This window comes from Helianthus annuus, chromosome 16, assembly GCF_002127325.2.
Source record: "Helianthus annuus cultivar XRQ/B chromosome 16, HanXRQr2.0-SUNRISE, whole genome shotgun sequence".
Lineage (NCBI taxonomy): Eukaryota > Viridiplantae > Streptophyta > Magnoliopsida > Asterales > Asteraceae > Helianthus > Helianthus annuus.
The window spans coordinates 142,403,057-142,417,077 of NC_035448.2; the positions used below are offsets into that span (position 1 = coordinate 142,403,057).

Sequence of the window (14,021 nt, forward strand, 5' to 3'; positions counted from 1 at the left end):
TAACTTGTTTATTTACATGTATTTAAGTAATTATTTTCTGATCCCCATCTTTCCAACCACTCTTTTTACCGGCCACCACCATTCACAACCATCCACCACCACCTGCAACTACCACCTGCCGACTATGACTACCGCGACTTTTAACTAAATGTTTTAATTGAGTTAGAGCCAGGGAGTAAACTACCGAAATACCCCTACTTTTAATTGAACGTTTTAACTGAGTTAGAGCCAGGGAGCAAACTGGCGACAAACTCGAAAGTTCAGGGAGGAAATGGTTATTTTTAAACTATTGGAGCAAAACCGTTAAAATGACCAAACCAAATAAAACAAAACGAAAGTTAACTTTAAAGATTGATTTATTATTTATTGTATTATCTTCTTATATTTGGATTAAACTATTCTAAACTTTTTTTTGTTCAATAATAGTGCAAGATAAGTTATTCTAGTAGATCCATAATTCTCAAATAGCATAGACTAAGGGTATGTTTGGTATGAAGCTTTTTCAAGCTTTAAGTTTTAAGCTTTTAAGAAAAAACTCCTACTCAATAAAAAGTCTTGTTTGGTTGAAGGAGCTTGATGCTTTTAGGTTAGGAGCTTGAAGCTTTTAGTTGAACGCTCCTACTAGTAGTGTTTAGAATGAGCTACAAGCTTTTAGGGAAAGAATGATTATTTTAACCTATAAAGATAATGAACTTTTTTAATGCACAAACTTTTAAAAATTTAGTTATGACCATTTTAGTCATTTTATACATTTTATTAAAAGCTGCAGCTACTCTGCCAGACACCAAATATATTTAAAAAGCTACAACTACTAGCTACCAGCTTACAGCCACCAGTTTCCAGCCACCGGTCACCAGCTACTTTTGCCAAACATACCCTAAGGGTTATGTTTGGCATTGAGCTTTTAGTAGCTTCTAGCTTTAAGCTTTTTAGAAAAAAGCTCCTACTTAATAAAAAAGCCTTGTTTGGTTGAAAGAGTTTGAAGTTTTTAGGTTAGAAGCTTGAAGCTTTTGGTTGAACGCTCCTACTAGTAGCGTTTAGGATGAGCTACAAGCTTTTAGGGAAAAATAACTATTTTGACCTCTAAAGATAATAACCTTTTTAATGCACAAACTTTTTAAATTTTTAGTTATGTCCATTTTGGTCATTTATACATTTTATTAAAAGCTTCAGCTACTCTGTCAAACACCAAATATATCTAAAAATCTACAGCTACCAACTTCCAGTCACCAGCCATCAGCTACTTTTGCCAAACATACGCTAATTAAGGAAACTTGAATCTTATAATAATTTAGAATCTTCAAGTGTAAATAAGGATAACCAAATACCAAGTTTATACCCCTATCCGTAATCATAATTCTACAAATTTGTATCTTCCAACACGATAGTCTTTTTGATATGATAAAGATTTATTGTTATTTGCCCGTAAGGTAAGGCTGAAAGGTGTGGGAGGCGCCATCTCTCCACCTCAGCCATCTGTAGCGCCACCTCTCCGCCATCATCCATACCATCGAATTCAAAGGGGGTGCCATGGTTGAAGTGCTACCATGGTAACGAGGCAGATGAATGTGTTCAGGTGGGGCCCACAACATGTCATCCAATCAATTTTTTTTTAATTTTGTTTAATATGGGGCTCCATTTCACACCGTGCAAGTTAAAGGGGGGCGTTATAAAGCCCCCTGACTGACGTGAATCGTATGTGTCGCTGACGTGTCTTGATAAAGCCCCTAGGGGCTCCATCCCATACCCTCCAAGAGTATATGAACACACTCATCAAATGTTCTTGAGTGATGATGAGTCACTAATCTTCTAATGGAAACATATATGCAATCAGTTTGGTGATGTTTCACGCTCACTTATCAAGTATTTTTGTTCATTTTCTTCGTGTTTTTCCATCTTTCTCTCTAGCCATCCGATCTAAGCCTAAAGCAACTATGTACCCATTTAGAGTAATATATCATTAATTGGCTAAAAATTAAGTATAACAAACACCAATTAATGATGATTATGCAACTTAGGGGGCGTTTGGTTCGCGGAATGATTTGGAATTGGAATTGGAATTTGTATAGGAATTAGAATTTGAAGGAATTGGATTTGGAATTTAAACATTCCAATTGGAATTGGAAATTGTTGGAATTGGAATCTCAATTCCATTTTTGTTGTGTTTGGTTGTCAAATGAATTGGAATTCATCACCCCGACACCCACAACCACCAGTTCGGGTCGAAACAGTTCTCGTCGAAACGATTCGCGTCGAAACGGTTCGATTCGAAACGGTACGGGCCGAAACGGTACGGGTCGAAACGGTTCGCGTCGAAACAGTACGGGTCGAAACGGTACGCGTCGAAACGGTTCGCGTCGAAACGGTTCGATTCGAAACGGTACGGGTCAAAACCGTTCGCGTCGAAACTGTTCGCGTCGAAACGGTACGAGTCAAAATCGTTCGGATCAAAACCAGTATGGGTCGAAACGATACGGGTAGAAACAGTGCAGGTCGAAACAGTCGAAGATCCCAATGAATTGACTTTAATCTTTTCACATATTGGAAGGATTTTGAATTCCTTTAGTTAAAGGAATTTGAAGGAATTCATGCCTAATTCCAATTCAAATTTTATTGTCAACCAAACACATGAAGATTGGAATTCGGATTCCAATTCCATCAAATTCTGTGAACCAAGCATCTTAAGAGATGGAATTCAAATTCCAATTCCCTTAAATTCCATTGAATTCCTGCGAACCAAACGCCCCCTTAGACTATATTATCAGTGGTGTACTTATAAATTATTTGTTGGGTTGTAAATGAAGGGTTCAATTATATTTTCAAAGGATACAATTAGATTTTTTTTTTCCTCCAAAAAATACACTATTTTTTTTTCTTTTCTCAAAGGTGCACCCACCAACCAAGACACATAGACCCGCTCCCGAGTATCATATCTTATCATCCTTACTTACACCGTATACTCCTAAATTAAAGTATGTATTAAAATCGTACTTTTTTTTAATTAAAATAGCATCACAAAATTTATTCACAGAGATAGCACCAAGCAGTTAACATGAAACGACTACTTTCACATTGGACCCTACATATTTACTTTCCAATTCACCATAACCCCTTTTCCCTACATTTTCCACTGTCCTTTTCATTTTGCACAAAACATTTACTAAAAACAAAATATAATGTCCATAGCATTATACGTATTCTATTTAAATCTTAAGGGTGGAAAAAGACTTGGGATTATTAGTTATGAGTTCGATTTTCATAAGTAGGGTTTTTTTTTAGATTTTTTAGGTTTATTGCTGAATTGTTGTATATGAATTATTGTATTGTGTAGATGGATATGATCGGGTGATTCCGCTTATGACATGATTATTCTTTAGTAGTCCGTCAGTGATCCAATTTTTTTCGTTAAATAAACAAATACAAAATATAATAAAAAGTAGGAATAATGAATTTTAATAATCCAAACTATTAGCATTGGCCGGCAACGATCTCAACTTAAAAAATAACCAGTGGTGGTCTCACCTTTTTACATATTGTAAACTAATAAAAGACCTTAATTTCTTTTTGTCCCCTTATCATTTCCGGTTTAGTAAAGGTTCATTTATTTACAATATATGAAAATATGGGACAGCCACTATTTATTTTTTACGATGGGACGTTGCTGGCCGTGGTTAATAGTTAGAATTATTAAAATTTATTATTTCTAAAAAATAAAACATTTCACACATTAATTTGAAGAATTTTGCCTCTTGTTTGGATTAGTTGGAAATACCAATAAATTCAACGCTCTATCCCCATTGACTCCCAAACTCCCTTTCACACAACCCTCACTTCACTCACCCTTAACCCCCACCCCCTTCACACCACCACACATCACCACCGTACCACCACCACTCCCAGTGCCATTTCCCTACCAAGTTCCAATCTTTTTCAAAATCCAACAAATGGGTTGTTGTGCAAGCACCCACAAACCACACGGGTCGCCGGACTTCCACCGGCATTCATCAAGATCAAGCAGAGCTCCGCCGCCGGTGGAGGAAGAAACGGTGAAAGAAGTACTCTCCGAAACCCCTAATCCCAACCATTTCAACAAAATCCAAGACGAACCCAGAAAAACTACCCCCAGAAACAGCCTACACAAGATCCGAAACCAACAAAATTTCAACCACGAAGAAAATAATTTTTCCGGCGAAGTCTCCGAGATCTGCAGTAACATGAGCGAGACTGTTTCCAACACCACATTTGAAGAAGACTTTGAAGTTTCTCGCCGGAAAGTCGCCAACAGGTCGCCGGCGAAGTTAAGAAACCGGCAGCATAATAATAATTCCGGCGAGCTCCGTACGGTTAAAAATATAAATTCTCCGGTAAGAGGTAAGCAACAGTCTCCAGGTCGGGTCAGATCCGGATCTGAAATCAATAACCGTGGATCCGGGTTTGGGTCAACCGGCCGGCAGAGGCCCGGGTCCGGGCAGGCTTCCCGATCAAGATCTCCGGCGAACCGGACGGTGGCGAGAGGTGGTGGTGGTGGTGGGAGGAATGGGGTCGGAAGAAGTCCATCGGTGAGGAAGATGGATAGTTCGCCAGGTCGGGTCGGGGCGGTTTTGCCGCAACGGGTTATGGATCTAGATATGGGTTCGGGTATGGAGAGAGAGGAAGAGAGTGGGTGGGCTCCGATGGATGGAAATGATGAATCACTTGATAATCCACTTGTGTCGTTGGAATGCTTTATTTTTCTCTAGGATTTTGTTTGGTATAAATAATTGTATTTTTGATGATTGATAGGTTAAAAATATGTTATGTCAGGTTTTATATCTAAGAGGATATGTTAAATTAAATGAAATGATATCATATTATTTTGTACAAACTCGATTATTGTGTTGTGTTACATTTTGGACCATCTCAATTAAGCGGGATGGAGGGAGGGAAGATGGGCGGGTTTAAGTCTCTAAGGTGAGAGTGAAATCCTTGTTTACGCGATAAGGGCAAGGAGTGTGAGAGGGAATGAGAGGATAGACCCATGTACTTTTCATGCGATGGAGAAAGCTTTATTGCATGGAGCGGGAGAGGGAACCAGAGGACAATGGTGACTATGATGGTGTGTGGGGAGGATCTCCGCACAAATCCCGTGATTTCGAAGAACACGTGATTTGTAAAAGAAATCCGATATATATATATGTTAATTTTTTTTAAAATAGTAAACACATAACAATTCAAATAATGGCCAATTTACAAATCATTTTTTATAGTTTATAATTTAGCTCACTTAGACTATCTCCATTGGTGACCAAACTCAACCCAACTTTTTATTAAAAAATTAATATCTCTTTCTTCCACCTACACAACCAAACCTTACTCAATTTTTAACACACATTCACAACCCATTCCAACCTAAAAAATATGTTTTCTTAACGAACTCGGTTTCTAATAAAATTTATATCAGGATGTTCACAAAAAGAAAATAAGAAATACCATGTATTTAGTTTTTTTTAAATGTTTGAATATTATAAGTTATTTAAGTAATTAAACTAATAGGGGAATTAGTTTGGGTTGCAACCAAGGTTGCTCCACCAACTTGGTTGCCAATTTTAATTTCATTTATTATTTTATTAATTACTCAAAGTTTTGTCTTATTGGTGACCAACTCAACTTTAGTCACCAATGTACATAGCCTTAGTCACTTGCCATTAGCTTTATTGAGCCAAATGTTAATTTGATTTAAAAAAAATATATAATAATGAAACATTACGGAATGACACATTTTTTTCAAGCTTGAACAGAGTATGTGAATTCTTAAAGACGCCTCTGCAAGAGGAGAGCCGCGCGTGAGCCTTTCGGTATAGAGAAGAGAGGCCCATGTCCTTTTCGTGCAACGCGGAAAGTCTTATTATTGGACCGTATTATTGTACCACACACACACACATATATTGTCTTAACGTACGTTGCGTACGAGATGCAGTATCAACATGTGATTTTGGCTTTTTCAGCAACATGCGATTTTGATTTTTTTCAGCAACATTCGATTTTTTTTAACATGTGATCTTTGGTTTTTTTTTTCAACATGCGATATATCCTTTCTAGGGTTATAACATGCAAACTTGTCATAGCGTACGCTTCGTATGTTAAGGCATTTTGTACTATACACTTTTTCTCTCTCTCTATATATCTAATCTAACTACTATAATAAAAGAAACCAACTTTTGAACACGTGTCATTCATTGAGTTATCCTCAAATCTATATTTATCTAAATAAATAAATAATAAATTAATATTAAATCTGATCATACTTTAATAAAATATTATCCTCAAATCTAAATTGTTAATTTAATATATTTTTAAAACAAATACCTCTCTTATCTACTTATCTTATATTAAATCTATAAATAATAAATTAATATTAAATGTTATCCTAATTTATTAAAAACATAACGTTTTTTTTTATTATTTGGTATACAAAATTATGTTTATTCAACTCGTGTAAAACGCGGGGTTTTTAAGGATATGATTTTTTTTATTATTTGGTAGATTTTTCAACCCGACTATACACGGGTTTTTTTAAAGATACGACGTTTTTAGTATTTAACATACAAAATTACATTTATTTAGGATATAAATTTTTTATTATTTGGTAGATTTTTCAACCCGACTATACACGGGTTTTTAAAGATACGACGTTTTTGGTATTTAGTATACAAAATTACATTTATTTAATCTGTGTAATATACATGGTTTTTAAAGATATAACTATTTTTTAGATCTATTCAACACGTGTAATATACGGGGTTTTTAACGATGTATTTTTTATTATTTGGTAGATTTATTCAACCCGATTATACACGGGTTTTTTAAAGATACGACGTTTTTAGTATTTAGTATACAAAATTACATCAATTTAATCTGTGTAATACACATGTTTTTAAAGATATAACTTTTTTATTATTTGATATATAAAATTACATTTATTTAACCCGTACAATATACAAGGTGCATAAAGATATAACTTTTATTATTTAATATATAAGATTACATTTATTCAACTCGTGTAATACACGGGGTTCTAACCTATTATATATATATATATATATATATATATATATATATATAGGAACAGGATCAGGAGAGAACGCCTCAAAGTGTGAGAACGGTGAGAAACAATTCTCAGCCACAAGATCTTAGTGGTTTGTGGCTGAGATTGATGCGGTGTCATTTTTGTAAATAATAGGGGCATTGGAACTACCAGGAGGGGTAAAATAGAAAGATCCAAATAAAGGTGCACATGCTAATCACATGTCATTTTCCCCCATCATATTTAAACGACAATAACTTTTTTATTAGTGATGATTTTTCGAAAAAAATTACACCATAAAACTCAGCGTTTTTTTTATCTTTCCAACGAGTATACTATTGATATACTTTTCGAAAAAAAATTAACTGGGTTTTATAGCGTTTTTTCTGAACTGAGTGTTTTATGGCGTTTTAGACTAGGTATTTTCATGGCATTTTTCTGAAATAGGTGTTTTTATGGCGTTTTAACTAGGTATTTTCATGGCGTTTTTCTGAACTGAGTGTTTTATGGCGTTTTCAACTGAGTTTTTTCATGGTGTTTTACTGAACTAAGTGTTTTATAGCGTTTTACAGTACAAATTATGATTTTTCTGAGCTCAAAAAATATTAATTTTGGCGGTTAGACAAAAAAAAAGGTTTTTTTAGCTATATGGCTCAAAAAATGTTTTTTTTAGCTGTTGTAAATTATAGCTCAAAAAATATCTTTTTTGGGCGTGGCTAACTGGGAGCTTATGGCGTTTTTTAAGCTATATGGCTAAAAAAAAATGGGGTTTTGAGCTGTTGTAAATTATAGCTAAAAAAATAGTTTTTTTATGGCGTTTTAACTGGGAGCTTATGGTGTTTTTTGAGCTATATGCCTAAAAAAATGGTTTTTTTGAGCTATTGTAAATTATAGCTCAAAAAATAGTTTTTTTGTTATGGTGTTTTAACTGGAGCTATATGGCTCAAAAAAATAGTTTTTTTAGCGTTTTAACTGGGTATTTTATGGCGTTTTTCTGAATTGAGTTTTTTATGGTGTTTTATTTGAACACCCAGTTCATGTGAGTGGGTTTTTTTGACAATATTACCCCTTAGTGTAATTTAACATCAATGCCACATGCCACCACCAAAATCGTTCTCACCGTTCTCACACTTTTCATCGTTCTCTCTAAATCCTGACCCTATATATATATATATATGTAGAGGATCCTGTAAAAAGTGCTCAAAGTGTGATAAGTGTGAAAAGTGTATTATAACACTATATATAATACTATATAACACGATATAAACACCGTGTAACAATATGTAACACCATATAATACCATATAACACTATGTAAAACTATATATCATTATATAACAAATATAACACTATAGTTTGTCTGATAACATGTCTATGATAGATGTATAGTGTTATATTTGTTATATAATGATATATAGTGTTACATAGTGTTATATGGTATTATATAGTGTTACATATTGTTATCCGGTGTTTATATGGTGTTATATAGTATTATATATATTGTTATAATACACTTCTCACACTTCTCACACTTTAGGCCCTTTTTACACTATCCTTACTATATATATATAGAAACGAGATCGGGAGAAAACGCTCAAAAGTGTGAGAACGGTGAGAACGCATCCTGGCCCAACATGTGTCTCGCGGCATAGAGAAGGGCGGAGGGGTTTTTTTGTCTTTTCATTCTTCTTTTATTTTCACAACGCGGTATAATATTTTCTGGCGTCTAACTTTTTTTGGCGTTAATTGTATTTATTTTTGACGTTGAATTAATTGTTTTTGTGTCACATATATAATTTTTTTGGCCTTATATCATTTTCTGGTTAATTTTTTTGGCGTTTCTGGCGTTTTGTATAATAATTCACTACGAGTAATTAATATTTGCATAAGATTAAAATAAGACCAATTTTTCTTTTGGCGTTTAGTGAATTTTTTGGCGTTTTAATACCCTTTACAAGGTGCTTTGCCAGCAGCTTTTCTCCCAGTTTTCATTCTACTAGCGTTTTGGTGTTTGTAGTTTTTGGCGTTTTATATATAATAATGTATTTACTTATAGAGAATTAGATAAGAAAACAACATATAACTTGATATCAATACAATATAAAATGAAAACAAAAATAATTAAAAATGGTAATCCAATTATTCTCTTTCCAATCTTCAATGTCATCAGCCTCTTACTTCTTGAATTTGTTTTTGGCGTTTTGAACCTTTTTTGAATAATTTAGCTAGATGTCAACTTTCCTTCATAAACCCCGTCTTTTTCAAAAGAGGCTGCTTAGTGGCATCCTGTTTTTTGGTGTGATATTCTTGTTTGGTGGCATGTCATTAAAGGTCAACTCTTGCTTGATGTTATTTGTAATAATTGAGTCCAAAATAGCATTTTACACTTGTGTGTTGAACCCTTTATTCCATCCATATAATCATCAAGAACAAAGCTCACATGATGGCATATCACTGTCATCAGTCTCTTTTTCTTGAATATTTGCCCATCTCATTCAGCAAAATATTATTGAGTTAACCCCCTCAGAAAAAGGATCCATTTCAGTGAAAGCTTTGCCATCTGTGGCGTTTTAAAGGGAGTGGTTTCTAGAGGATATGGCGTTTTTGTGTTTTTTGGGTGTGATTAATTTCATTGTGTATAGACCTTTCTCTTATAGGAGTTTTTTGGCGCGTCTTTTAGGTGAGACTTTTTATTGTAATAAATGATAGTAATAAAGTAACTGTCTTTTCAGTTACTGTTTTTGTATTAACTGTGTTGATCAGCTTTTGTCAGTTTTATAGGTTATAGACGTCTCATCTTCTAAGTTTGGCGTTTTTTAAATTGCGTTATGCAGACCAACATGACAAAATACAATAACGGAGTAAATAAAATATTAAGCAGGAAAATATTTTTTGTTATTTTTGGCGTTTTGTTACGGTTAACCATTTTTAGTATTTTTAGCGTTTTTCTAATAAAGATAGAAATATATCATTTAATTATCTTTAAAAAAAGAAGATTACATAGAAGAAAAAAAAAGAGGAAACAAAAATTAAAATCCTTCGTCAGAAGGTACTTTATCCGAATAGTATCTATCACTTGTGTCATCTTCTTCCTCCTCGGAGTCTTCATCTGGATCTTCATCCATGTCATCACATTCAACTTCATCAGCTTTTTGTTCCTGAAGATTCTGAAGCCTCCACCTGAAATGTCTTGCATTAACTCCAATTTTGAGTCTATTTCTGTGTTGGCACAAGTGGCGTTATGCAATTATTGCATGAAACCCAGTCGCTGCTTTGTCATAATGTTCTCTAGCCAGTAGACTTCCTGTTCTCCGCTGTCGTATGTAACCGTCACCATGTCTGTTTCATCATCAAAACGCCATGATGTCATGACATGTTCTGGCTTCACATCTCCTTTAATTGGTCCAAATTTGCTGGTTAATGCTTTCTGAAGAAACACTGACCTTCATGGTAGTATCAAACAAGGACTTCAAATCTTGGCAATCCGAACAACTTAACTGCAAAACAAAACACCGTTAGGACTCGTTACCGGAATGGGGTTATTCCTGTAACCACCCTCCGGTGTGAGAATAAGTCTCGGTTGTGGGAGTAAAGAAATATGTAGGTAGAAGAAAGTTGTGCGAGAGTAAGATGATCTATACCTTAGATGTTTACCTCTATTTATAGTTTACTATTAGGGTTTCCCTTAACTTAGGATGGGCTCCGATAAGTTAGGGATTTGCATAATCTTCCCAAAAAGTTGGAGATTTGGTTGCGTGACCTATCCATGCAAGACGGAATATTCTAGAATAAATGTTTATAATTATTTATTTATAATAAAATAATAGGTAATGACCGGTCGGGTTAGCCGATTCGGGTCATACCTCGTCATGTCCCCCCAGTCCGAAGTTATGAAATGAAATTCATGAGATCGGACTAAGAGAAGGAAAAGTTAGTATACCCTGTTTAGGGCAAATTTTATCGAGTAAAGTGCCATTATGTGTTATGAGAAAATGGTAGCGATGGGATAGGACGTGACAGTTAAGTCATCATTGGGATGACAACTGTATTTACCCTGCTCTGACGCGTATTTCCGTCCGTTCGTCTTTTTGAATTTGAAAAGTTACCTTCGTGTATAAATAGTACCCCTGTTTGTGAGGTTCGAATTCCATTTCCATTTCCTCACAACTCTTTCTTGCACTTCCCTATTTCGAACAAATGGCCTCTAAGACCGGTGAATCTTCTTCCTCTGTCTCAGCCAGCTCTGATGCCCTGTTCTGCAAGTGGGGAGTTGTGTCTTACAACAACCTTGTGCAAGATTATGGCATCAGGGCTGAGTGGAATCCCGTGTTACCATCGAGAACGGACACAGCATTTCCGTTAAAGGAGGGCAAAATCACATTGTTTAGTGATTTCTTCAAATTTTGCAATTTTCGACTGCTCGTTACCAAGTTTTTCAAATTGGTACTTGACCATTACCTTATTCACATTTCCCAACTGCATCCACTGGGATTAGTGAAACTTCGACAGTTCGAATTTGCTTGTGCGGCCCTAGGGCACATTCCGGAACTTATTGTGTATAGGGCTTTCTTTGTTCTTGTGTGGAAATCCCCCTTTTTCACCTTCGACCGAAGAGATACCGATGTATCTTGTCTGAGGGATATTCCTACCAGTTCCAAAGACAAGGATTGGAAAAAGAAATTTTTCTATATTGATGCCTCTGTAATTCCTGGCGAGATGCACTGGAGAGAAAAGGGACCAAAAGACAAGGTTAGGGATGATGGTCCTTCTGAAGATGCATATATGTCTAACACCCTGTATACAAGGTTGTGTGGTCGCCCTTTCGAGTGCACAATAATCCCAGAAGGGGCCCTGGTAATGGCGGGGATGAGTTTGCTGTGGCGTGACATCAAGCAGTATCCTTCCTTTCGAAGGGATGATGAAGGTATGCGTGTTTTTTGCTGGTCATGTGTGCTACCGTTTTGGAAATAACATGTATGTACATTTCAGGGGAATGTAGCTTGTTTGACTTTGTTGACCCTTCGCGGCATTTTGCGTTGAGGGCCGCGGACCGCGTGCTCGACGAACAGGAGCCAGATGTGTTGAGAGTGCATTTGGAGCAGTTTTTGTTACCCGCCTTCCCGGCGGATCCTGCTGCCTACGTCTCTCCCCTTTCTCTTAGCGCGGGTAGTGGTGTTGCCGCCCTAGAGAAAAAACCCACCCGGATAAAGGTTACCGGGAGGAAGTACATGGCAGCTGGTGCGGCCACGTCTTCCGTTGGTGGGACAGCGTTCACTAGGGGTGATATCTCCACTACTGCTGCAATGACAAGCCCTACTCATGTGTCAAAAAAACGGAAAACGTTTGTTGCTCCTACTCTGACCGCGTTTGAGGCTGTGCAAGCTGCCTATGCCCTGCCGCTTGGTATGTACTCTTTGTCTTCAAATGTTATTATAAATTATGAGCTTCGTGTTACTGAAGTTTGTTTTTGATGCAGGTACTCCTAGCGGGGCTCAAACTGAAAATGCGACACCTACCCCCTTGTCATCTGTAGGGGTAGTGCTTCCCATTGCTGGCAGTAGCAGCGTTACAGAGCTTATACCTCAGGCCAGCGTTACTGCCGCCATTAGCTGTGCCATACCGCCGCCTACGCTTACCGCCGCTGTGACTGTAACAGCTAGTCCCGTTTCCACGCCACTGACTTCCAGTGTCGCTCCTTCCTCTTTGTTTGATTCTCCATTGAGTATATTTTCCGCTACTGAGAAAGAAATGCCTACCGTATCCCTTGCTTACGAGGCAACTAGTGCTGGAGATCACGCTGCTGACGATACTGGGGGGTCCAGCACTGGCATTGCTGATGATGGGGCCCGCCTAGGTGATGACCTTTATTTTCCTACTATCAACTGGGATCCCAACACTCGGGATACACGCTATCAGCCCTAATGGAAAATTGCGGAGTCTTCTAGGTTGATCTTTCCCCAAGTGGTTCAGCATTGGGTTGAGCGGGCTTACCCCTCGGCCGAGGCGGCGTATGTTGAAGGTCTGAATAACGAGAATTTGATGAATTCCGCGATTGTGGATTCTGTTAGTCAGCCCCGGCGGCTTACAGAGATCCGGCGCAGGTGGATGCATGACAACAATGAGCTCCACCAGGCGCGGGCCGTTATTGAAGAACTCAAAGATGAGAAGTACCGCCTGGAGAGTCAGCTTCAAGCCGCTGGGTTAAGGGAGAGCCGATTTTTGTCAGACAAAAACAAAGCTGAGGATGACTTGAAGAGGGTGACTGCTCACCTTGCTGAGGAGCGGATCATATGGGCTCGCGATTTAGCGGAGAAGGACCGGGTCCTTGCTCACGCTAAAAACGTGCAGGAGGAGTTGGAGCATAAAGCTGTTACTGAGGCCCAACATGTGAGATCTAAAATGTCTACTCAAGTGGAAAAATTCCGAATTGACACTGACTTTGTGTCTCAGGTGCAGGAGCGCTATCAAGCTTTGACTGTTGAGGTGGAAGCTGCGAATACTAAAGCCCAGGCGAAACAGACGGAATTGGAGGAACGGGAGGGGCAACTTAGGGAGCTTCAACATCGTTGTGATTCCCTTCTCTCTGAAAAAAATGTACTTGCCCAAATCTCCACCGCGCGCTTGAAGGAGGTGGAAAGTGCCCTGGAGCAAGCAAACGCTGAAGTGGATAGCTTAACCAGCCAACTGGCTGCTTTGCGGGGTGACAGGAACTGGTTGATAACAAACGGATTAGTAGGGGCGTTCGAATACCCTTCGCCAATAGCGCCTTTTACAGCGCTAATAGATCGCCTCTCCGCTGCCGCGTATCAGTCCGGTCACCATGATGGTGTTTACAAAGGGTACTTTGACTGCCAGCAATCGGAAAAGATTGCTTCTGATTTCCATGCGGCAAGGGGCAAATTTCAAGGTGACATGGCTGATGCACTGGAGGCCGCGTACAATGAGCCATTGCCTGCGTA

General features: G+C 37.6%; 1 protein-coding gene across 1 annotated transcript; it reads left to right on the forward strand.

The window, feature by feature from the left end:
* The first annotated feature begins 3,783 nt into the window (after positions 1–3,783).
* LOC110916512 lies at positions 3,784–4,816 on the forward strand. Its single transcript, XM_022161229.2, has one exon. It carries the CDS (start codon positions 3,945–3,947, stop codon positions 4,737–4,739), a length of 795 nt encoding a protein of 264 aa, XP_022016921.1. The 5' UTR covers positions 3,784–3,944; the 3' UTR covers positions 4,740–4,816.
* Positions 4,817–14,021: the final 9,205 nt, after the last annotated feature.

What these genes read in the sequence shown, in the direction of transcription:
- LOC110916512 (XM_022161229.2), top strand. Translation starts at nt 3,945, where the DNA reads ATGGGTTGTTGTGCAAGCACCCACAAACCACACGGGTCGCCGGACTTC.